At 44.0% G+C, this 24,486-nt stretch overlaps 1 protein-coding gene across 10 annotated transcripts in view; it reads right to left on the bottom strand.

The window, feature by feature from the left end:
* The window catches only part of LOC137346170 (protein PRRC2A-like), a 186,222-nt gene that overhangs the window by 83,186 nt on the left and 78,550 nt on the right, over window positions 1-24,486 (bottom strand). For 6 of the 10 annotated variants that reach the window (XM_068009536.1, XM_068009544.1, XM_068009542.1 and 3 more), the window contains exons 4-15: window positions 22,745-22,862; window positions 21,523-21,595; window positions 18,794-18,937; window positions 16,312-16,550; window positions 14,621-14,706; window positions 11,045-11,184; window positions 9,886-9,976; window positions 9,050-9,245; window positions 7,283-7,378; window positions 5,692-6,052; window positions 4,990-5,162; window positions 175-478 (exon numbers count right to left, since the gene is read on the bottom strand). In XM_068009536.1, the coding sequence (XP_067865637.1) occupies window positions 175-478; window positions 4,990-5,162; window positions 5,692-6,052; window positions 7,283-7,378; window positions 9,050-9,245; window positions 9,886-9,976; window positions 11,045-11,184; window positions 14,621-14,706; window positions 16,312-16,550; window positions 18,794-18,937; window positions 21,523-21,595; window positions 22,745-22,862 (2,021 nt within the window). The remainder of the gene's footprint in view (window positions 1-174; window positions 479-4,989; window positions 5,163-5,691; window positions 6,053-7,282; window positions 7,379-9,049; window positions 9,246-9,885; window positions 9,977-11,044; window positions 11,185-14,620; window positions 14,707-16,311; window positions 16,551-18,793; window positions 18,938-21,522; window positions 21,596-22,744; window positions 22,863-24,486) is intronic. The other 4 variants (XM_068009537.1, XM_068009545.1, XM_068009540.1 and 1 more) reach the window with 3 other exon arrangements.

Below are 24,486 nucleotides of genomic sequence, written 5' to 3'. Positions count from 1 at the left end.
CAAGATGTTTCTCAACAGACATGTGATTGATGGGAGTAAATGATGTTGCTCAGTTCAGCATCCAATGGCAAACTCCAAGTTTCTCCACTCCGAGTGCAACCTACTGTCGGATCCCAGCATTTTAAAAAAAGTTGGGAGGGGAAGTGATTTTTTTTTTGGGAGTTGCCCACTTACCCGAAGGATGGACGCCCGGTGGGAAGTAGTCAATAGGGGGCCTGCCTTGCAGCATGCGGGGATCCATGTAAGGAGGCATCATCATCCAACGCGGGTCGTAGCCCATTGGGGGCATAGGAGGCGGCGGTGGACGGCCAATGGAACCCGGGTACATGGGCTTCTGCTGCTGTGGGTGCATGGGTGCCGATGGGGCCATGGCAAGAGGCTGTGGTGGCTGCTGCGGAGGGGCCTGCTGGGAAGACTGATGCTGTTGCTGCTGATGGTGCTGCTGCTGCCACTGCTGCTGCTGTTTAAGAAGCTGCTCCTGAATTTTAAAAATAAAACACAAGTCACAAATAGTGCTGCGGTGATACAGGTAACGCATAACTTAAGTCTTCAAAACTTTGTACCATCCAACTTTTTTCTCTCCTTACTTTAAAAAAAGGAGCCTGCAGGATTATGGTTTTGTGCTTCTGGTAAAAGGTTATTGACCTGAAACATAAACTGCTTTCCTCCCTCCACAAATGCTGCGTATTTCCAACATTTTCTGTTCTTTCTTTCAGATTTCCAGCATCGGCAGTTTCATGGCTGGTGAGAAAACCCCTGCCACTTGGTTCAACACACCATCCTTCAAGCATCCATTTGCATTGAGAGTTGGTAGGATAGTTGACTGCAGATGGCATCACAGCCGAGCCTGATGCTGTTCTCACTTGATCACTGTACTTGCACATTTCAGCAGACGTCTCTGGATTGGCAAATTGGTCATGACATCAAGAACTGGTTAAAGATCTTGCACAGCATGTGCACATGCTGTCCCCCAGACTTACTTTCTAATCACATTTTTGATTATTGCTGAAAATAGAGACATGCTGTCGAAGCTTTTTGTCTTGCACTCCAGGACAAATTGCAAGAATACTAACGTAAGGGAAACAACAAATTTAGAGTGAATGAGAGGTGAGTGCTGACTGGCTGGCATGTGGACTCTGATTGAAAGAGGTGTTGCTGTGCAGAATGCACCAGTTTATGGTGACGGAGTTAACTGCCAAGCTTCGTTTGAAATTTAAACCAGGCAGCTTGACTCTGATTGGTCACGGCATTGCTCTGAGGAATGAATCAGCAAATAGCTGTGACTTATTTTGTTGAGCTGAAACAGACGCCATGTGTGTACATGTTCTTTATCTGCAAAGAACAAGGCCCTGTGTATTAATATATGTAGCTTTCAGTACATGCAAATGCGCCACACTGTGAACCTGACTGACCATCTTAAATTGGTCATCAGCGTAATTATGATCATACCGAGGATTGTTTAGCAAATGTTGTCCAATCAAGGAATCACATCTAATGTTGGACACTGTTTTGAGTTTTGCAAGCATGGACTGGTTGGGTACGGCCTGTCCCCTACCCATTGCGAACAGCAAAAGGGACATGTTGTTTGATAAGATCTGCCAGTCTTTGGGACGTATGGCCTATATACCTATCATCACACAGGCACTGAAATTCATACATCACAATACTCATTTGTGTGATAGGCAGAATGTCTTTTTGGCTTGACAGCAGCATCCTGTTAGTGACAAACACCACGTGTTGCTACTGCATAGTAGCAGCATGTAACAGCTAGCTTCACCTGTTGCTCAAACTTTCGGGATACATTACCCTTCCAGAGTTTGTGCGATATACAGTGAGAAAATGATCTGATCAGGGTAGCCATTGTCACGCAGGATATCTTCGATCTGCCCTATTTCAGCATCAAGTTTGCACGGTGAGCAAATGGCTCGGGCCCTATTTACGAGGTTGCTGATAAGGCCAATCTTATAGCGCATGGAACTGTTAAGAATCCCAACGTGGGTACTGACCAGTGAAAGTAGGTTTGTGGTCGACCATGGTCGAGAACCCCCCTAGCAGTACACCAAGGAAAGGGAGCTCATCTGACTGGTCCATTTCAAAAGGTGAATAAATTTGAGCGCAGGATGGAGCCCATTAAGATGTGTAAGGAAATTATTACATGCAGCTGCAGATTCAAACGTAGCAAACGTATCATCTACATATATGAAATAAAGCTAAGCTAAAAAAAGAATGCTTGCTGGACTTGTGCAAGAGCAAGGAGTTGCTGGGTGGTATATAGGACAGGATTTGTCCTCGCAGCTCGCTGCATCCGCTTATGTATGGGCTGCCCAAGACACACAAAAGTGATGTCCCTTCATGCCCAACCTTATCTATGCCAGTTCTGCACAACATGAATTGGCCAAATGGTTGGGTGAATTTTGAGCAAGTTCTCCACATACACAGTGAAGGATTCCTTCACATTTGCGAAGATCATACAGGACTTGCATACCGATAGCAATGCTGTGGCCATGTACTCATCTGACATTGCTAGCCTATTCACCAATGTACCATTAAGGAAGCCATAGATATTTACACTGCAGCAGTATATCATGGCAATCTAGACCAGCCACCATTGCATGAATCAGTATTTACTGAACTTATGAACTCGGCAACTCACGCAGTTCAGCTCAGTTTTAACGACACCATGTACGCCCAAATAGATGGTGTTGCCATGGGATTCCCCTAGCTCTCGCAAACATTTTTGTTGGGTTCCATAAAAAATGTGTTTGAGGGAATGACAACCCAACCTCCTAACTCTTGCATATTTCTGATATGTAGATGATTCGTTGGCTATATTTGAATCCACAGCTGCATGTAATAATTTCCTTACAGGTCTTAATGGGCTCCATCCTGCTCTTAAATTCACCTTTGAAACGGAGCAGTCAAATAAGCTCCCTTTCCCTGACATGCTAGTAGAGAAATCTGCTAAGTGGTTCTCAACCACAGTCTACTGTAAGCCCACCTTCACTGGTTAATACACACGTTAGGATTCTTACAGTTCCACGCGCTATAAGATTGGCCTTATCGGCAACCTTGTAAATAGAGCCCGAGCTATTGCTCACCGTGCAAGCGTGATGCTGAAATAGGGCGAATCAAAGGCATCCGGCAGGACAATGGCTACCCTGATCAGATCATTTCTCGCTGTACATCGCACAAAGTTACAAATGGGTCCAAGCCTGCCATATTTGGTCCCGAAAGGTGTCCAGTCGACCTCAGCTTACCCTAGAAGATATCCCAAAAATTTAAGCAACAGGTAAAGCTAGTTGTTTCACGCAGCTACTATGCAGTAGCAACACAAGCAGTGCTTGCCACTAACAGGATGTTGCTGTCAAGCCAAAAAGACGTTGTGCCTATCACACAAATGAATAATGTGACATATGAACTTTAATGCCAGTATGATGCTAGGTATATAGGCTGTACATCCCAAAGACTGGCAGATCGTATCAAACATGTCCCTTCTGTTGTTTGCAACAGGCAAGGTACAGGTTGTACCCAACCAGCCCGTGCTTGCAAAACTCAAATCACAGTGTCCAACATTAGATGTGATTCTGCGATTGGACAAAATTTGCTAAATAAACCAGTGTGCTAAGAATTACACTGACAACAAATTGAAGATAGTCAGTCAGGCTCGCAGTGAGACACATTTCCACATACTGGGAGCTACATATATTTAATACACAGGGCCCTGTTCTTTGCAGACAGAAAGAACATGTACATAAATTGCGTCTGTTTCAGCTAAACAAAATAAGTGACAGCCATTCGCTGGTTCATTCCTCCGGGCAATGTCTAGACCAGAGTCAAGCTACCTGTTTTAAATCTCAAACAAAGCTGGTCAGTTAACTGTCAGTCACCATAAACTGGTGCATTCTCCATGGCAACGCCACGACCAGAGTCCACTTGTCAATCAATCAGCACTCTCTTCTCATTCAGTATAAATTTGTTGTTTCCCTTACATTGGTATTCTTGCGAATTGTCCTGATGAGTATAAGACGAAAAGCTTCGACAGAATGACTATTTTCAGCAATACTCAAGTTCTGTACTACCAAACGACTAATCACATTTTTCTTCCAACTAGTCTTAGTATGTCGACTGTCACTGTAGCTGCAGGCACTAGCCACAGGACAGCTGCACAGCAAGTATCGGAACTCTTCCCCAACTGAATCATCACCTTGTATATATAAAAGCCCAAAGCTTCTACTGACACCGCTGTTAGAGTTGGAGGTTGAGCTGAGCGTTACAGCTCAACAATATTTCACAGCACAGTTCACAGAGCTCATTTGTAAGGTTTCTACAAACTACAGCAAATAGAACCCATGACCACAACTGCAGCAATGTCTCCCAATACAAGCAGGATGATTAGTCCAGCAAAATGCAGCCATCTGAACTCAGGAATATTCCATTTAGCCCCTCGAGCCTGTTCCACCATTCAATTAACTCGTGGCTGTCCTGTGATCTAACGCCATATACCTGCCACTCCCATACCCTTTAGTCAACAAAAACCTATTGAACTCAGATTTAAAATTAACAGCATCAACTGCTGTTTTCAGAAAGTTACAAACTTCCACCAGCCTTTGCATGTTGAAATGTTTTCTAATCTCACTCCTAGTTTTTACATTATGCGCCTCGCCCTAGACTCCCAACCAGCAGAAATAGTTTCTCTCGATCTATCCTATCAGTTTCCCTTAATATCTTGAACTATTGATAGCTCCATATAAATTATGTGCACAAGATCAATTCCAGTCACCTACAGCATGATTGATGGGGAAAATTACCCAATCATCTCCATTCTGGCTGGGATTAGTGGTATCACTATATGCAGCCACATAGTAGTCATGAACTAACCCTGCATGGGTCCAATACTGGCAACCACACTGCTGTGAAAATCAGTTGCACACTGCCTTAACCCCAGGATGGAAGAGTTTGCTTGCGATGGCTAGATCACAGAAAGCTTACCTGCTGCTGTCTTTGAAACCTGGGTGGCAATGACTTCTGGTACTTTGAGTAGCCCTGGGAAGGTTGAGGTTGTCTCCCCTGTACCACTGCTTCTACCTTGGACTCAACTCTCACCACCCCTGCCTCCTCTTTCACTTCAATAGCTTCCTTTTCAGGCGGAGGTGGGGGCTCAACTGGAAAGCAAAAGGCAAAAAAAATAAAATTATATTACAGCCAACCTCTTCCACTCTGGTCCTTCTAGAACATTTAGGCAGGTCCCACACTTGGGGCAGGCAGCTACTGTATGGATCAGAGTAGTCTGCAAAATGGGAGACAAATTCCCAACAAATGCCCCAAAACAGATCACGACTGTGTACTCTTGTTCACACAAAGTACTTGCAGTCCAACAGGACAGCAGGGAGCCTACACAATGGTGGAGGGCTGCCAAGTTTGATGTTAAATACACACTTTGTTTCAATAGCAAAACACAGCAGATTCTCCATTCCTGCAAGGTTGTCAGGCACAGCTGCCTTCCTCTGGAGGGAGGGAAGGGATAAATAAAAGGCCACGAACAACTCGCAACTCACACACATCATGACAGCACATCAAGAGCAGAGGGTCACTTGCATAATCAATTGGAGAACAATGTTGGGACCAGAGAGGGGAGAAGAAAAAGAATGCTCGTATATCCATGGACAGGCAATTTAAAAAAAAATTAAATACCTTGTGTCATTTCAAAGCTGCTGCTGCTGGCCGTTCGCTGACGTTTATTGGAGCCCGCAGGCTCTTCATTCTCTTTTTCCTCTGATGCCTCTTCCTTTTCCTGCTCGGACTTCTGGCGTTTCTCAGAGGCTCCAAACTTCTCATCGAGGCGCTTCAGCTTCTCTGCGCAGGCAGCCCGCCGCTCCTCCTGCATGCGGCGCTCCTCCTCTTCACGCCGCTTCCGCGCCCGCTCCACAGCGGCAGAGATCTCGGTGGAGGACTGCTTGCGCCGTTGACGCCAGGCCTCGTCTTCGTCTTCGCCCACTGGAGCCTTTTGATTAGCCAGGGCAGGGTTGGCTTTGTCCTGGGGAACTGCAGCCTGCTTGTGTGAAAGAAACAGATCTCCCATTAGAATTACCATTTCAGGGATGTCCAGAAGTGCCAGTCAGATCAAAGGCTAACCTGTGTAGCACAACTGCGGGCTCACACATACAGCAAGCAAGTCTGAGTACATGGCTCCCGCGCACAGATTGCATGTATTAAAACACCAGGCTTAATATGGATGGATTCAAGCAGTCTTGATAATACAGTGGAGTATTCTGTTTACTCCATCAACAGAGGGGAACAGCAGAAGGCACCGAGGCAGACAGCTTTAGTCACAAGACTTCAAAAGGACAAAAAAGACAGCAACAAAGAAAAGCCATAAAAAAACAGAAACAGAAAATGCTGGCCAACAAATGGAAGTTGGCATCACAGTAGAAGCATTGACCTGACATCAGAACAGAGAGGAAGCTGCACCAGGCAACTTCTAATACAGGTCCAGACAGTACTGGGCAGATTAAAAACAGGGACCAGTAATCAGAACCTGGCATCCAGAGCAACATACAGAGCTGCACCTGCGAAGATATTACTGACCCAAGCCACTCCGTTCATGGGAGGAGGAAAATGTTGTACAGCATGTGTCTAAACAAAAAAAATTAAAAAGGAAAAGTGAAGGAATGAATGAACGAACAAGATGGTAAGGGGAAATGGATGGAGGGAAGGAAAGAAGAAGAGAGGAGAAAGATGAAAATATTTAAAATTTACTGATCTTTACTCATCTGCTGATTGATGACCTAATTGGTAGTATACTTTCCCCAGGATTTATGGCATTAGACTGCCCTATGAGCCTGTCCAAAGTTGCAACCCTCACTGACTGCAGAAAAGGAGCCTCTCTAAGATACTGTGTGCTATATCACAAGGCTGCCGCATAGTAAGGAATCAGATCCCTACAAGAGATTCCAACCTCAAAAAGATACACCCAATGATTTTTTAAAAATCCATGAGCTAAGGCACAGTGCACGTTCCAGATTATCAGAGTCAGACAACCCCCATCTCTCAAAAGCATTCATTTTCCTCAGTGTTTCCATGCGTTTTGTTGGGTTTTCCAGATACTTCACATCGTCCCTCTCATTTTCTGTCAAATCATTATGTCCAGGACTATGGACCATGGTCCCCTCATGTCAGCATCTCAAAAATTAGATGTGGAAAGGCCAGTTTTAACTTTAAATCCAAGGCACTTTTGTAATTTGAAAATAGTCATCTACCATAACCTATCACTAACCCTACAAACCTGGTGCACGCTGGGGGAAGCAGCCTGCCTGTAGATGCTGTACGGCCCTTGAGCAACCTGATGCTCGTGAGGTGAGCACATGCCTGTTCTTCGACCCTAAAAAGACATAGTTACTAAGTTTAAAATGTTAGGATTTTTACCCCGTACTAGACATTGGGGGTAGGGGAGGGGAGGGGTGGAGGACAAGAGGAGGCAGATTTAAAGGCAGACTGTGTATTTCTGAAATCTCTTGCAACAATAACCAGAAATAATTGACAAAAATCAAAAATAAGTCGCAAATTAAACTTTAGCAGCATCATTTTTTTTTTGGATTTCTGCACTCAGCAAGGTTTGTGCTGAGAGGAGTACTTTGAATTTCAGACACAATGCCAGAATCAAACATTCCCATGTTAGATTCAGCAAGGCTTGGAGTAAAATTTCCCCACTTTCTCATCCAGCACTCCTAACTCAGGTGAGATTATAGAGAGTGAAGCATCTTACACACTGTCCCTTTAGTCATATTCAGGCCAGATATAGTACTGTAGAAATCTGTACTTTTAAGAAATCAGAAGATGCTACACTGCGACAATTGCTTGCCTGCATCAATGAACAAGCACTGATGTTACAGTAAGCTGGGCAGGAGCTTTTTCACCAATTTTTAATACTGGGGTACAGTTAGTTGCACAGTTGCCAACTGGCTGCTCTTCATTTGTAAGCCTACACAGGAACTGTATGCATGCTATTTAACCATAGCGAGCAACTCAGTTGCACACTCTGCCAATATTTACAAATGTGTTTTCTAGTGGCAAATCACTAGAAAGCAACCTGGTGCACCTTTGCCCCCGAGGTCAACTGCAGCAATAAAACTGGCTGCAGTTCAGCTGACTGTGCTAAGAATCAAACCTGGGTACCTCCTGGTCTTGACGCAGCATCTCACTGCATACTACATTTAGCCCACTAAGTCATCGGGGGCGGGGAATTAATACATTTCAGCAATTAGCTCAGAGCATTGACATGTGGTAGGTGTCGAAATTGGACAACCTGTCAAAGTAATGGCTGATGCAGTACTGAGGCCTTTAAATATGCATATTTAATAACCTTTCACCTAGCAGATACCACCTCCCTCCAGATCACCGTGACACCTGCTCACTCTCACACCTAGCCTGGAAAACTGGCAGGGAGATACCACACAGCTACCTGCAAAATGGTCCCCCCAATGGTGAAGCAGAGAAGTGCCACTCTGGTTTTAAAACAATTCAGTACAGAAATAAATGATGAATTGTGCATTCCCTCAACCCTACTCAACAACTGCATTTGCCCCAAATGCAAACAGGCGACCCCCATTTCTGTACCAGTGCAATACCAGCTGTTTAAGTAGATGCTGACTTAGAGCTAACCAATGGTAGCTTCATCCTTGAACCGACACAATCTCTAGGAAAAAGACTGGACAATTCAAGCCCATGTCATAGACGACTCTTCCATCTTGGTAGATATCTGGGGGCAGAATTCCAACACTGACATTTTGTCATGCTGGAATTGGTAATAAAAACACGGCTTTAAGTTACCATTGGTGAAATCAAATTTTATCCTAACAGAGCTTTGACTACAACTCAAAGCCAGTCATCAAATTAGTTTCAAACCAACAATCCACAGGAGATCAGATGAAGGCCTTTGGTCCGATTTGCTGAGATTACACATCTTGGGAGAAAAAGAAGTCACACAAAGTTTGTCAAACAAAGGCCAAATAAAAGTAAGTGGCGAATTATACAGATTCTCTTGGTCATGTACCTGGTGATCCACAGCAGGACCCCAGCTAGCAGAAACTCTGGGCGGTTGGGATCCAGGTAGCCCCAGCTCTGCCTGGGCAGGGGCTGGACCTTCACCCCGAGCTGCTTTGACAGATGAGTGCTCCTCTGAGGGGGACTCCTTCTTGTTCTCAGAGTTGCGCGACACTTGCCGATCAGGCCGACTCATTTGGCCGTCCCTGTAGAAAAGGATAAGATTCGTCACTTTCACCTGCGCACACTGCATTCTTGTACACTCTTGCAGCAGAGCAACTGTAACACGACAAAGAAATTATAGATCAGACAGACAACCACGACACTGGAATGGGTCATACGGGGGAGCAGATCAAAACAAAAAGCTGGAATCAGAAAAGGATTGGAGAGTAGAGTTGTAGTGGCTTCAAGTGTACAACATTAAAACGCACCTGAAGAAGGGGACTGCTGGAGAGTAGAGAAAACAGGTAAGGGAATGACCCTGATTGTTCAAAATAGAGTTTGAAAAACTAATAAGCTTGTCCAGGTAAAATCGAAAAAAAATATAGAGTACAGGTTCTGTTTGGGAAACCAGTATGTCTAGTTCACTAGACTGTCTGGACCAATTCTCCTCTTTTATTGCAACTGACTCTACTCAAACCAGGGCCTTTGTAAAGGATTTCTCCAACCAGATTTGTTTATATGTGGCCAAACCTTATAAAATCATAGGAGTACAAGTTCAATTCAAGAGATTACAAAAAAAAATTCTAACTGAACTTTAAAATAATGAAGTGTTAAAAGTCCACTTCCTTCAAATCCTATGCTTCTTTGTAATCATTGGAATTGACTAATGGCTCTCACACTGACCAGTTATCAGATTTCCCCTTTTCGGCTTCATCGTCATCTTCGTCATCACTGAATTTTAGTTTTTCAGTGTAGTCTATTTCCTCGTGTGCCCCTGCAGAAGTAAAGATACACATCAACAAAGTGGAACAAGCAGAATGTCAAATGCCAGCATCCATTTCAAGTTCCATAAAATCACTTGTCCCTGGTCCAGTTCAATAAACAAACCATTTAAAGAGAGAGTTAACTGCATATTGCGCGCACTCCGTCCCGCACCCAAACCTCCAGGCGCTCCCCCACAGCAACCTAAACTATCTCTGCTTCCGTAGCCCCAGGAGAATGAGTTTCTCCAGTCACTATGACTTAGTAACAGCGTAATAACAGGAAGATTTTCTCTAGTCCTGCGGTATGCAATTTTACTACAAATTGCATTGACACCCATGCCAGAGTCATGTAACAACTGCTGCCAGCTCTGGATAAATTCTACAGACACTGCCCGAGTGCATTGAATGGGTGGAACAGAGCCTTCAATTTAACAGGCCACAATGTGACACTTAACTCTTCCAGCACCAAAGTTACTCATAGCACTGCTGTCAGGCTTTAGGAGTTACCGACGAGTGTACTTTGTGGCACAGCCAGCTCTGTTTGCGCCACACAATTACAAGCGAGCCACTAATCTGGTGTCTGCCATCAAGTCAAATTTGAAAACACACCCAGCCACTAAAAAGATAGTTCTCGACCAATAAAGATGTAGCTCCCATCCCTAAAATCAATGGGAGGCAGAAGGAGAAAGAAATTAAGTAGCTCTTCAGGTCAGAAAAAGTAGAATATATTCGATTAGACCGGAAAAAAAAAGTTAAAATTAAGAGTAGGACAGAGAATGACAGGGAAGGAAAGAAAAGAAAAAGCGGTGAGCCAGCAGAACGAATGATTAAAATGGTTCATTTTTAATTAAAATTGTATTTGAAGGACTTTGGTGGTTGATACTATAATAATGGTTCTCCCAGCAATTTACACTAATAAAGCTCTGCCACTGTTTGTCTGAGTGTCATGGCCCATGAACTTAAAGCTTAAACATTGGTTAGTACAGGGAGACTGAAAATCCTACAGATCTGCTGGCAGCTGAAGCATTAAAATGAAGGTAGCAACAGGAGGTTTTCTCCCAGTCCTTATGGAGATTTACCGGCCCATCCATCATCAGTCTCGTTTTCAAGCTCATCAAACTCTTTCAAGTCGTCCTGTTTGAGGATGGAGGGTCTTTTCACTGCTTCGGACATCCGTGTCGGATGTTGAGGCAGTCGAGGTCCTGGAACACGAGGAAACCTATGCAGGAATGCAGATGATCTGTTATTTTATACACCAGTAAACATAGAAAGTAAAAATCAGCAGATAAATATTAATTCAGTTCAAACCTACAAGTACCTGCAGCAGATGTACTGAAGATTAGTCCTGCACAAGAATTTTGGTTTTCAATTTTCTCCCCTCATTTTAATTGGGGCATGAGGCCAAGATATGGTTAAGCACCACAAGCTGCAATTTTCCAGCATCTCACTCCAGGTGATGTTTTTCCCAACTTTAAGTGCTCCACCATTGGCCATTCTGCCTGTAGCTGCCTCGACCCCAAGATCTGGAATTAGAGGCCTGCTACCCGACTGGAACCAGACGGGACCCAACGGCATGCGTTGGGCCCATCTTCAGGGTACGGCTTTCGGGCTCAGGTCGGGTCGAGTTGGACACACATGGTAAGTGCTCTGCTGGTAAGTACTGAAATAAAAAAATATTACCTGAGCTGGGAGTCTGGGACAAAACGGAGTCTGCGCAGTGAGCGAGAGACGTCACTATGACGTCGTCGTGCATGCGCTGCAGCTTCGTGGAGCATCCCAGTTGGAAGGTAAGTAAAGGGACGGTCAGGTCAGGTCGGGTCGAGTTCGGGTAGGGTCAAAATCGGAGGGACTTGGGCCAGGTCGGGCTTGGGTCCGCTGTGGTTCTGGTCGGGTTCTTTTTTCCTGACCTAAGCAGGCCTCTATTTGGAATACCCCCGCTCCTAACCTTCTCCATCTCTCTGTTTCCCTGTAAGATAGTTCTTACAACCCACCTCTTGCTCATCTGCCCCGATCACCTATTTGGTCTGGTAGCAAATTTTGTTTGATAACGTTCCTGTGAAGCGCCTTGGGGCATTTTCCTGTTAAAGGCACTATATAGAATCACAGAATAGTTAAAGCACAGAGGGCGGCCATTCAACCCACTGCGGCCGTGCTACCTCTCTGGAATAGCAACTCAGCTTGTGCCCCTCAATACTCCAGCTGAAGTCGAATCAGAGTTTTATAAAGGGTTCATTGTAACTTCCTTAAATGCAAGTAGTTGCTGTTGCTGTCTGATCCCTGACTATGATTCACATGCTGACTATGCTGTTGTAAGCACTTCAGGAACAAAGCCCTGCCATAACCCACCCCCACCTCACACTCAGCATCAGGGGATTGAGGGTGATTTAACAGAGGAGTGTACAAGATTATGACAGGCTTAGATAAGTTAGGGAAAAACTGCTCCCATTAACTAAAGGCAAAAGGACTAGGACACAGACTGAAGGTTTTGGGCAAGAGATGCGGGGGAACGTGAGGAAGAACTTTTTTATTTTTACGCAGGAGGTGGTAAAGACCTGAACTCGCTGCCCACAAGGCTGGAAGCAGTGACAATCAATGACTTCAAAGGCAAATGGATGGCTACTTGAAGAAAATGAACTTGCTGGGCTATGGGGAGCGAGTGGGGGAGTGGGACTGACTGGAACGCTCTGTGGAGAGCCGGCACGGACTTGATGGGTCAAATGGCCTCCTTCGCTGCCATAAATGACTGACTAGATAACAAATCAGAACTATGTCTCAAAGATAAACCCCTCCCCATTCAAGGGTACGTTTCTTCACTGTAGCAACTCCAATCAGCCTACTTGAAAGCAGCTAGCAACACAATTGCACAAAACTGAACCTGGGGCTTTCCTAGACAGTATGGTTCAATGGTCAACTGAACCATTTAATGTTCTCTTTACAACGACAGCCAGATTTAAATGCTATAAATGTAAGATTAAGCCATACAAGCAGGAACCACAAATTTTTCTGCAGCAGCAAATGTGCTCATTTGCCAGAGCATAAACACATCAGTTTGGCCAAATGTAAACTCTATGTGACACTATGGTCAAAAGAAATCCTTAGAAAAAGAACATTCTTTTTGTGGAAGGGGAGCAGGAGGAGAAAGAAAAGTGTGGCAACTTTAACTTACCTCACCGGGTAAACCAAGCCATCGGGTGGGCCGCTGGATTTACATCTTGTCCAATATTACTCTCCATTGTCTTAAATGGAGAGCAAAATTGGGCATCGGCTCTCACCCAACCCCGTTAGTTTCCCAATGAGTGGGTTAGGTTAAAATTGCACCCGCCCAGAGAACCAGGATGCCTCCCCCGTTAAAAGATCCGAGCATTAGATGACATCTTTTTGCTTTGCCATCTCATTTGCACACACGCGTGTCCCAAATCACCCATATCTTTTCTACTGTTCTTACCAGCAGCAAATGCCGTCCAGAGAAGTGCTGGTTTATGACCCGAACTATATCAGACTGCAATTTTTAAAGAAAACACTACTGCAAAACTGCCACTCAGTAAAGAGAGAACTTAAAAAGCACCTTTCAGGATACCACAAGGTACCAGTTAAGTACTTCTTGAAGTTTACACACTGTTGTGGGACCTTGCTATGCTGTGGGTCTGAACACAAACAGAAGTGATGAAGAAAGCTGATATCCAGTTTTTAGTGATGATGGTTGAGGGATAACTTGGGCCTAGACACCAGGAGAACTCCTCTGCTCTTGTTCAAATAGTGACACAGGGTCTTTTACATCTAGCAGAGACAGTAGACACTGCCTCAGTTTAACATCTCATCTGAAAGACAGTACAGCACTCCCTCAGTAGTGCACTGAAGTGTCAGCCTAGGCCATCCAGAACACTGCTGCCTGTTTCCTAACTGGCACCAAGTCCTGTTTGCCTATTATCCCAGTGCTCAGCGATCTGCATTGGCTCCTGGTTATGCAACACCTCAATTTAAGAATTCTCATCCTGGTTTTCAAATTCCTCCAAGGCCTCACCCCTCCCTATCTCAGTTATCTGCACTCCAATTCTGGCCTCTTACATCCCCAATTTTAATTGTCCCACCACTAGTGGCACTCCTTGCCCCCAAACTCCAGAATTCCCTCCATCTCTCACCCCCCTTTAAGATGCTCCTGAAAACTGCCTCTGATCAAAGTTCCCTCTAAGCTACACAGGTGCACAACCTCACAGCAATTGGGAATGCTTTGCACACAAGCAACGCTCCCTTCAACATGCGCACATGCATGGCCATCTTAAAGGGACCGTGCAGTGCATCAAGCAGGCCTTGTACGGCAAACAAAAATCTGAGGGAACATGGCTGCTGACCAAACTTTTAGTCACTTACCCCATATCTTAAGTGGTTTAGTGTCAACTTTTGCTTTATTGTGCTTCTCTGCAGTACCTTGGGACATTGCACTATATAAATACAATTTGTCGTTATGTGCTCAAGTCTCTTGGACAGGGATTTGAACCTGCAGCCTTCTGACTCAAATGCAGGAGTGCTACAATTAATACAAGTCTGACCCAGTACATAAAAAGCACCAAAGTTGCAAAGTTTCATTTTCTCGAATGAGTACTACCTCTCTGCCTGCAATTGCAATCAGCCCTTTAATGAGGAAAAAAAAAACTTACTTGCTGGCATCGGGTGGTGGGTATCTGTATGGTCCCTGTGGTCCGTAAGGTGTAGGAAACGGTAAACCACAATATGGGGAATACATCTGAAAATAGTAAAAATGAAATATCAGACAGGGATCAAAAAAAAAGTCATTACTTTCTTTAAAAAAAATCCCTCAGACCAGATTTTAAAAAATGATTCTAACAGTTCAATAGAAAATAATTTGTTTTTAGTTTTGTCATGACTCAGACACTTCAAAATGCTTTGGATGCATTTAATTTGTAGTGCAGTTACTGGTAAGCCAGGAGAAACAGCCATTGCGTGCACAAGATAAACAATGTACCAATTAATTTGTTTCTGATGGCATTGATTGTGATCCTGACATCAGAACCTTCTGCGCTTTAAAACAATGCCACAATCTTTTAATGTTCACTTGAACCACCAAAGCACAGCACTTTTCACAAAGCAGCACTCCCTCAATAATGCACTGATGTGTCTGCTCAATTTCTAGAGTAAGGCTTGAATGGACAGCATTTTGACCTAAAGGCCCATACACTGCTAATTGAATCAAGTTAACGCGCAAGGCGATTCAAAGCTGCAAGGGCGGACACGTGGGACAGCACTTCATCTCACTCTACCTTGCTTACATTATCAGTCACAGATGGCAAGACACATCAGGTGCTCAAACTGCTCACAAAGCGGCCCTATCACTCCTTTGTGTGGAACAGTTAGAGCTGGTCTCCAGGTGCTCTGGCATTTTTGTGGTCCAGTCCTAAACTAAACAAAGAACAGCCAACATGCAACATACCCTTTGGCAAAAACTCAAGTGTAATCCCTGTATTTTTAATAGGGAAATGTAGTTTAAAAGCTACAGCAGGTTGCAACAGCACTCTCTCCTCCTCAAAACCATGGAATATTTGAACTCCCTCAGTCTTTCCTTCCTACAATCCAGGTTCTTAAATTCAAGCTTGGCAACACCAAACCTCAACTTCTTGAATTACCTGGTCTCCTTTCTGCTTCTATTCTTTCCATGCTTGGTGGTGCCGTCTTTACCTTTCAACTCAGTATTTCAATTAAAAGATAATTAGAAGCAAACTTATCAGCAGAAAGGCTAATAACTTAATTCACCAGAACTTAAATGTGGGTTATCACTCCATGGATTTCCTGGTGCATTCTTGTGGAAACCCTGTCAACAGGTACTCAGTTTTTAACCATCATCAGTTAATGCACCCTTCTTTGCTATTGCACACCCTGCTCACATACAGCACTGTGGCTTTGGACTTCACCGAGGTTCAAGCAACAAAACTGACTGACAGCATATCAAGCGAAAAGCTCCAAGCTGATCCAGTGAAGGAAAGCGTGAAGTCGAAGGGCAATTTAAAAAAAATGTTATGAGGAATTCCATCACTAAATATAAACCAGTCCTCAGTGCTACAGCTGGAATTGCCAGACACAATTCACTCTCAAGGAGACAGAAAAACCTTAGTATTAAATAGGGGATACAATATGTAAAGCTACAGGATAGGTTCACACCTATCAATAAATGAAAATAAGTAGGTTTCCATTCATTCAAATGCAGGTACAGTATCACAAATTAGTTTTCATATCCAACAGAGGCAACAGCAAATCGTGCAAACTACTGGCAACTAACATCTGCAAGTTCCCTTTGCCGCCCAGTTCTCCTCCCTTCAAGGTCTCAGTTACTTACAAAAGCTGGCATCATCCCCCTATAAGGTGGAGGGTATGGCTGGGGAACTGCCTGCTGTGGCACACCGACCCCTGGTCTAGGTGGTTGTTCGGCCATCCTCACAGTCACCTTCTGGTCGGCTGAGGATGCTATAGAGCTTGCTGCTTCTTCTGGGCTTAGCTCTTTGGTTTCCCCCTCGATCAAAGAGCCACCCGGAGCACCCAAGTTCCGCCCACCACCCTCCCTCCAGCTGGTCACATCTGTGGGGGAAGGATAAAAGCAGAAATATTAACAGTACATACTGAAGTTAGGAAAGACAGCATTTCAGGAGCAAGATTCAAAGCGAACAGATCAAACTGCACAGATTACACAGTTCTCCTAAATGGAGTCACAATACAAGTTTTTTTTGCAGTCTTTCCTCCTCTCGAGGGCACTGATTCTCGATAAATTCTGATCTGATCAGCAACCCTCCAGTATTTCACCAAAGTAATTATCCTACATGGCAGCCCATTAGCTAGAGTCACCAAGCTATGACTTTGGAGAATAGCACAGGCAAGTCCCACACGATCATGAGTGGTAACCCTGGATGGTTTCCCCAACCCCACTCTTTCCCAGAAACAATTAAGCTAGGAGTCCAGAAAAGTAACCCAATCTTTAGTCACATGGCAGGCATCCAGAGCATGCTGGTGTCTCCCATTTCCCTCTTGTTTGCTCTGTGAAGCATTTTGTTGAAATAAAATGCATTTCCTGGGTTGCTTGCTGAACAGCAACAACTCAGAGCAGGAGAACCCATGAAACCCTTGTTGCCTCTTTGCTTTAGAAACTTCCATGCAGTTTGTATCAATATCTTTCTTTTTAATAAGACAAAAGTAAACCAACATCAAGGGAAAGTTGCCTGAAATTTTAACTTATTTATAGTGATCTAACATTTCCTCCCCCTATACATATAATTAGAATACCAGATCTGTTGGCCATCTTGACAGGCAAACAGTAATTTCAGGCTCCCTAATAACATCTTTCTCTAAAGATCAGAGTTCTTGCTTTTAAAAGTAGTTATGATTCACTTCTGAAAGAAATCCATGATTGATAAACACCCTCCTGAAGCCAGAGAAGCCACATGGATACCTGACCAGCTTTTTAAATGTGCAAGCTAGCAAACACATGACCATCTTACTTTTTTTCTCTAAGCACAGTCAAACAAAAGTAGAGTTCAAATAATAATGTTGTCTGTCTTTTGGATTCAGATGTTGACTTATCTGTATATTTCATACTGTTTCCAGCATAGATCTAACCTCTTTTCAGATGTCTACACCCAAACTTCAGCCTGTCTTTTATTTGCTGACTTTGCGTCCTGTACATTTTCAGCTTCTTTCAGATTTCTAGCATTTAAGGCTTTTTGTTTCCTCTGCACTGCTGGCAGAGTTGTTTTTAAACAATGTCATCTTATTAAAAAAAAACGACTAGTTCGGGGAGTGCACTATTACACAACGATAGGTGAAAAATCCTCAAATTATCTGCTCAATATCGGAGAAGATCAAAACCACACATTCAAGGCAAAAGCTCACCAATACCTTCTCAGGGCAACTACAGATGAGCAATAAATGCAGCCTCAGCAGCATCACCCACATTCCAAAGGCAAATGAAAAATGTACCTTGCAGGGAACTTGGCAGTGTGGCACAAGCTTTAGTAGCCACCTGCATTTATTAATTTTGCTGCTGTAGGAAATCAACAGATGAGCTACTTGACCTTTTATTTAAAAAGCTCCTTTCTGCCCCAGTCTGCGTATAGACAATCTCAACCAGGATACCAGCACAGAGGCTGCAACTGTTTTGAGTCCCTGGGAGTTGGGGGGGTGAGCGGAGGAAATCCACATTCCAGTTCCCGATCACTAACACAGGGACAGGAGTAGGCCATTCAGCCCTTCCAATCCATTAGCTTTGTATCTTAACACCATTTACCCACTTGGTTTGGCAACCCAATACCCTTAACTAACAAAATCAATCTCAGTTTTGAAATTTTTTTTTATTGACCCCAGTCCCAACAGCTTTGAGGAAGAAAGTCTCAGATGCCCATTGCCCTTTGCACGAAGAAGTTCTCTGCAACAAAACCAATGATCCCTTCTGTAAAGTGCAGGTCAAATGAACCGTACAAAAAAGATAGGACTGAATTTGGCCGCACCCCTCCTGCAGCAGGATAGCCTGCCAAAACTCAGCTTCAAGGGTTACACACGAATAATGGCTACCCGAGTAAAGAATTGGAGGACTCCTGGCAGCTCTGCCTAATTTGCCAAACCATACCATCATGTACTATACACAATGGAACAACAGATCCACATGCTGAGAGAAAACCAGTTTGATTCCACGTGACCAACACAGAAGAGCAATTGGTTTTTTTAAAAAGGTTTGGAGCTTCCCTGTAGTCACAACATGAAATCTTACACTTTGGCCATAACTCAAACAACAAATGCAACAACCGCAAAACCAGTCTAGGCAAGAGACTTACTTTGAGGGCGGAGGCTTGGTCCGGGCCCATACGACTGATCTGCAATGTCCCTTTCTCTGCCAACTTTGTCCTGATCTCCAGCTGCTTGCAGGGTTGGAAATTCCTCGCGAGAGAATGGCGACTGTTGGTTTGATCCCTTTCCACCTGAATACGAGATTTTCATTAAAAATCATTCCATCCGAACAAATGGAGCTCCTATTTGTCAGTCAAGCATTTAATTAACCCCTTTAAAGTTGATAATTCTCAAAGCACTTCATGCAATGATTCTTTTGATAGAATCATCTAATGCCACAGCACAGGAGGCCATTCAGCCTATCTTGTCTGTGCCAGCTCTTTAATAGACATACCCAAATAGTCCACTCGCACTCTCTTGCGGGAGCACTAACTTTTATTCCCCCTTCGAATATTTACCAAATTCCCTTCTGAAAGTTACTTTTGAATGTGCTTGCACCACCCTTTCAAGTACTGTATTCTTTTATGACCAATATATATCCAAATGCCTTGCTACACCAGCAATTTTCTACAAACAGCAATGAGACAAACAATCAATTGACCTTTTAGTTTACACTGTTGAGGGTGGAATACCAGAAGAGGCCTCATCTTCCACTCTTCATACAGAGCCAGGGAATCTTCAACCAACCAAAAACAGGAAGGTCACATCTTGGCCGGAATTTTTCGTCCCCCCAAAGAACTGGAGGTTCGTGGGGGGCCCTTCCCGACCCACTTCTGCCTCCACTTTACGCAGGGCGGCGGCAAAAAAGGGCCCAGCTACCCAAGGCCAATCAAGGCCCTTAAGTGGCCACTTAACGGTGGCTGGTCGGGTGGCCCAGGCCCAAGAGAAGCAGCCTGACAAAAACAGGCAGCTTCCTGATGGCCTAGCTGGGGGTGGTGCCCTCATGATCAGGCACCCTGCGCCCGGAGAGACGCCCCCACTGTCCCAACCACCTCCGACACGCATGCACACCCCACTCCCCCAATCGACCACCCTTGCCTTGCTGGGGCCCGAACAATCACCCGTCAAAGCACCAAAAACTTGTTTGTTCTGGAGCTCACCGACATCTTCTTTCCGAAGGCTGGGTTGCAGTCTCAGCAGTGCCACTGCGCCCGGTTGCACTGCTAGGACAAAGAGCTGCCAGCCAATTAGGCAGGACTTCCTGCATTAATGAGGTGGAAGTCCCCCCTCAGATCAATTAATGTGGTCCGGATCCCCAGGCCAGGCGGAGGCGGGTTCATCACCAACTTTTCAGTCAGTGGATGGCTCCCGTCCATCGAGGGAAAAATTCTGGCCTTTGGCTTGCACCTCTTTGAAAGGACAGTACCCCCAACAATACAGGAATCCTCGAGCACACTGAAGTACCAGCCAGATTACATTTGCAAGTCCTAATTAGGGCCTCAACCCACAATCCTCTGAGCCAGGAGAGTGAGCTGAGTGACACATTACAAGTAAAATAATGCCAGCCTGAGCCAGTGCAAATAGCAGTTCCAAATTCCAACCAATTGACAGTTAAGATGAATGCAAAAAACAAAATGTTAAGAGGCAGTGGAAGATAAGGCCTCAAACCAGTATTCAAGTTTCTTTGAACTGACCTATATAATTAGATGACTTGATTTTATTATGAACGTGCAGTCACAATGTGGGGATCAGACCTTAATATTAGATGTGATAACTTTCAGATTAGACCCTATACATTTTATTTTTTTTTAAAAATCCAACAATGTGGGGTCAGACCTTACTAATAGGTAATCTTTCTGAACAATTCTGAGGAAACTATATTTATTTGAACGTGAAAGCAGCTTTTTTCAAAAAAAAAAGGACTCACCTGTACACCAGGCAACATAGCCACTATAGTAAAACAAGCCAATCAGGTCACAACATTGACATCACAATAGTATCTCTGATCAGATAATTTCAGGGTTATTATTTCAAGCTGAAAAGAAATATTCAGATGCACAAATTGGGTGAAACAATCTTTCACTTCTTGGATTGGGCAGCATAGTGGCTTAGACCATTCACATCTGGGCCTAGGTTCAGAGCTGGCAGACACAAAATCAGTACTAAATTTTCTACCTCGCTCAAAAGTGGCCAAGGATAATGGAAAAGTAGTATGATGAAATAGATGATGATCTCATGAGGCCAAGGAACACATGGTTCAGGCAGAATACAAAAGTTTTGTCCTATATTTTCACTGTTCTGTACTCGACCAGGGCAGTGCCAAATTGGCAAGTGTTCTATTTTCAGCATGCTGTTTGAGAATTCTACGCTCAACAAGTGTCCTTGCACCTATCAAAGGGACCTGGTTTAAATTCAACCCATGCAGATTGACAATCTCTCACTCATACCGATCTAAGCATCAGAAAGTCTTACCCAATTCACCAATGGGCAAAGGCCTGCCACACAAAAGTTGCCCATAATTCAACAAAACAAGGTAATGAGGGTGGAAACAGAAGTAACTGCCCAATACCGTAAATGGAGACACTAACAATGCTACACAGTGCTGCCGTCAACTTCCGCTGCTATCTCCCAGCTGAGAAACTTGGTCGAAATCAGATGCCATCCAACTCTGAAGATGGATTAATGAAATGAAATCTTCAATTCTCAATTACAAGCACCATCAGTGGAAAACTAAAACATTTAACACACTACAAAGATGTACAACAGACTTGTCGGACCACCAATTATGAATTGCTCAGCTTACAAGTAGTAATTTTACAGGTGAATTTAAACTCACCATCTCCTTGTGCACCATGTGTAACGCTCGCCTGTGCCCAGGATTTTGTTCCGCTTTGTGCTGAAGGGGTGGCCTGCAATTAAGAGAAGCAAATATGTTGGCTATTTACTTAACCTTTATCATAATTTAATTTTTTTTTTAAACAATGCAGTTACTCAAGTTTTACAAAGTACTTTCAACATGTCTTTGAGTGGACCAACGGATTATTTGTTCGCAAGCTGTAGAAATAATAGTCAGAGATGTAACTAGAAACAGCTGTCATGGTGGTGGGGGCACAAAGATCTATGGGCTGTTTTGAGATTTCACAGGATAGAAACAACCCATCGGGCCTGTGCCAGCTCTTTAACCAATTAGTCCCAACCCTCCACTTTCCCCATCCCCTGCAATTTTTTTCCTTTTTCAGTTTGCATCCAATTCCATTTTGAAAGTTACTATTGAATCTGCTTTGTGCATTCTGGTCGTCATAACTCACTGTGTAAAAACAATTCTTAACTCCCCGATTCTTCTGGCAACTGTATTAAATCTGTATCCTCTAGTTATTGACCCTCCCGCCAGTGGGAACGGTTTCTCTTGATTTACTCTATCAAAATCTCCCCTCTGCTTCAAGGAGATTAACCCCAACTTCTCCAGTCTCTCCATTTAACTGAAGCTTTTCATCCTTGGTACCAAGCTTGTAAATCTTCTTTGCACCCTCTTCAAGGAGGAAGGCAAAGAGGGAATATATATATTTTTTTAAAAAAAAAGAGGTATAGACAAGTGATTGTTATCTCAGCAAATGCAGAAGCAACTCGATCAGCAATGTCGCACTAAGAGACATGAGGTGAACGACTAGTTAATTGGTTTCTTTTGTGATAAGGATTGAAATATTGGCCAGATAAATTCAAATGTACTTCTTTGCAATGGGACCTCTAATATCCATCCAAACCACTTGAACAGGCAGACCAAACCTCAATTCAACATCTCATTCAGAGGATGATGCCCCAGCCTCAATGAAGCAGCACTCTCATCACGCACTGGAGCATCAGCCCAGGCTGGGCTCAAATCCCCTGGTACAGGGCTTGAACCCACAATCACATGACCCATAAACTGAGCCAACTCTCATTTTTTTGGGCAAAAAGACCATCTACATTTTATGCAACAGAATTGTTAAACAAAACATGCTGTTGGCATGTCTCAACACCACCGCAAACCAACACTAGATGCCCACACAAGCACTGCCTACCTCCTGTGGAGCTGCTACCACTGCTGTTGCTGCTGGACGTTTCGGCTGACTGGAGCCAGACGTCTGTGAAGCCAGCGGCAGCTGCGATTCCGGCTGCTGAGCTGTCGATGCATCGGTACTGGAAACAAAAAAAGGACTAAGTTGAAATGCTGAATACAGGTTTTTTTACCCATCACAAACTATCACTTATAATTATACTGGAGGAAGGGGAAAAAAAACCATTAGGAGAAGAATAGCCAGGACCCATAATATAATTACCAAAATTAAAAGAATGGAGAAAAGATGCCACTCTCAACTGGTACTCAGCATTGGACAATGATGCCACCTTGGATGAGTGCAATTCAGACCAATGGGCAAGGAACTGCACAGGAGGGAACAGCAAAGTAGAAATGCAGTCAATTCTTGGAGATTCTAGAGTTATGGGGGACAAACTGGTATTTCTGCAACAGTCCTCATGAGTCCCACTTGCTGTGTTGCCTTCCTGGAACCAGGATAAAGGACATCACTGAGAGGGTACAGAATGTTCAGTAGGGACAAGGGAGTGAGCCAGGAGTTGTGGTACACGTCAGTACCAATGACAAAGTAACAGAACAGGTATTGAGGGCCTACAGTCAGATTTTCAGCAGCTAGGGAGGAAGTTTAAAAAAGGTAGGACCTCAAAAGGTAGTATTATCTGGAATACTGCCAGTGCCATGCACTAGCGAATGTAGAAATAGGAAGATAGAGGGGATCAATGTGTGCCTTGAGGCATGGTGCAGGAGGGAGGGTTTCAGATTCTTGGGGCAGGAGACACCAACTCAAAATAAAAAAGGGACAGGCTGCATCTCAACAGGACTGAGAACGTCCTCACAGGGAGATCCACGTGTGATAGGTGGGGGGTTTAAACTAAATTGGCAGGGGGAAAAATCAGCACCAGCATACAGAAGTAGAAAAGAGGTGCATAAAGTGAGTGCGTCGAATAGTACTGGAAAGGAAGTAGTACCATATTAGCAAATGAAGGAGGATGGCAGGGAACACAAAGACTGCTTTACAATGCATGTAAAAAGCACAAAGTGAATAAAGTTGATAAACTAAAAGCACAAATAACTGTTTGGGAATACAATGCAGTGGCAATGATGGAAATATGGCTTAAAAATGGTGAGGACTGGGCACTTGAATATTCAAGAATGCAAAGTGCTCAGAAAAGATACGAAATGAATAAAAGGGGAGGTGGGAGCTGGCAGTATTGATGAGGGAAGACATTGCAGCATTGGAAAGAGGATGTCCTGGGGGGCGGACAGAAACCATTTGTTTGGAGTGGCGAAGAGATCACGTTACTGGGGCCATTCTATAGGTCTCCAAATAGTGAGCGATAGAGGAGCAAATCTACAGGGAAAAATCAGAGAGATGTGCAAGAACCAACAAACTGGCGATATTTGGGGACATTAATTACTCAAATATTGATTGGGGTAACTTTAGAGTAAAAAGGCAGGAATTTCTGAAATGCATTCAGGAGAACTTCCTTGACCAATATGTTCTCAGTCCAACTAGGAAGGAGGCATTACTGGGTCTGGCGCTGGGGAATCAGGTGGGCCAAGTGGACTAAGTGTCTGTGGGAGAATACTTGGGCAAGAGCGGTCATTGCATCATAACTGTAGTGGAGAAGAGCAAGGAGCAATCTAAAGCAGAACTTTTAAATTGGAAGGTGGCTAATTCGTTGGGGTGAGGGGGAAATCAAGCCAGGGTAAAACGGAACCAAAGTC

This window comes from Heterodontus francisci, chromosome 29, assembly GCF_036365525.1.
Source record: "Heterodontus francisci isolate sHetFra1 chromosome 29, sHetFra1.hap1, whole genome shotgun sequence".
NCBI classification, from domain to species: Eukaryota; Metazoa; Chordata; class Chondrichthyes; order Heterodontiformes; family Heterodontidae; genus Heterodontus; species Heterodontus francisci.
The sequence above is the reverse complement of the archived record's forward strand: the minus strand, read 5'-3'. Positions and strand labels throughout refer to the sequence as shown.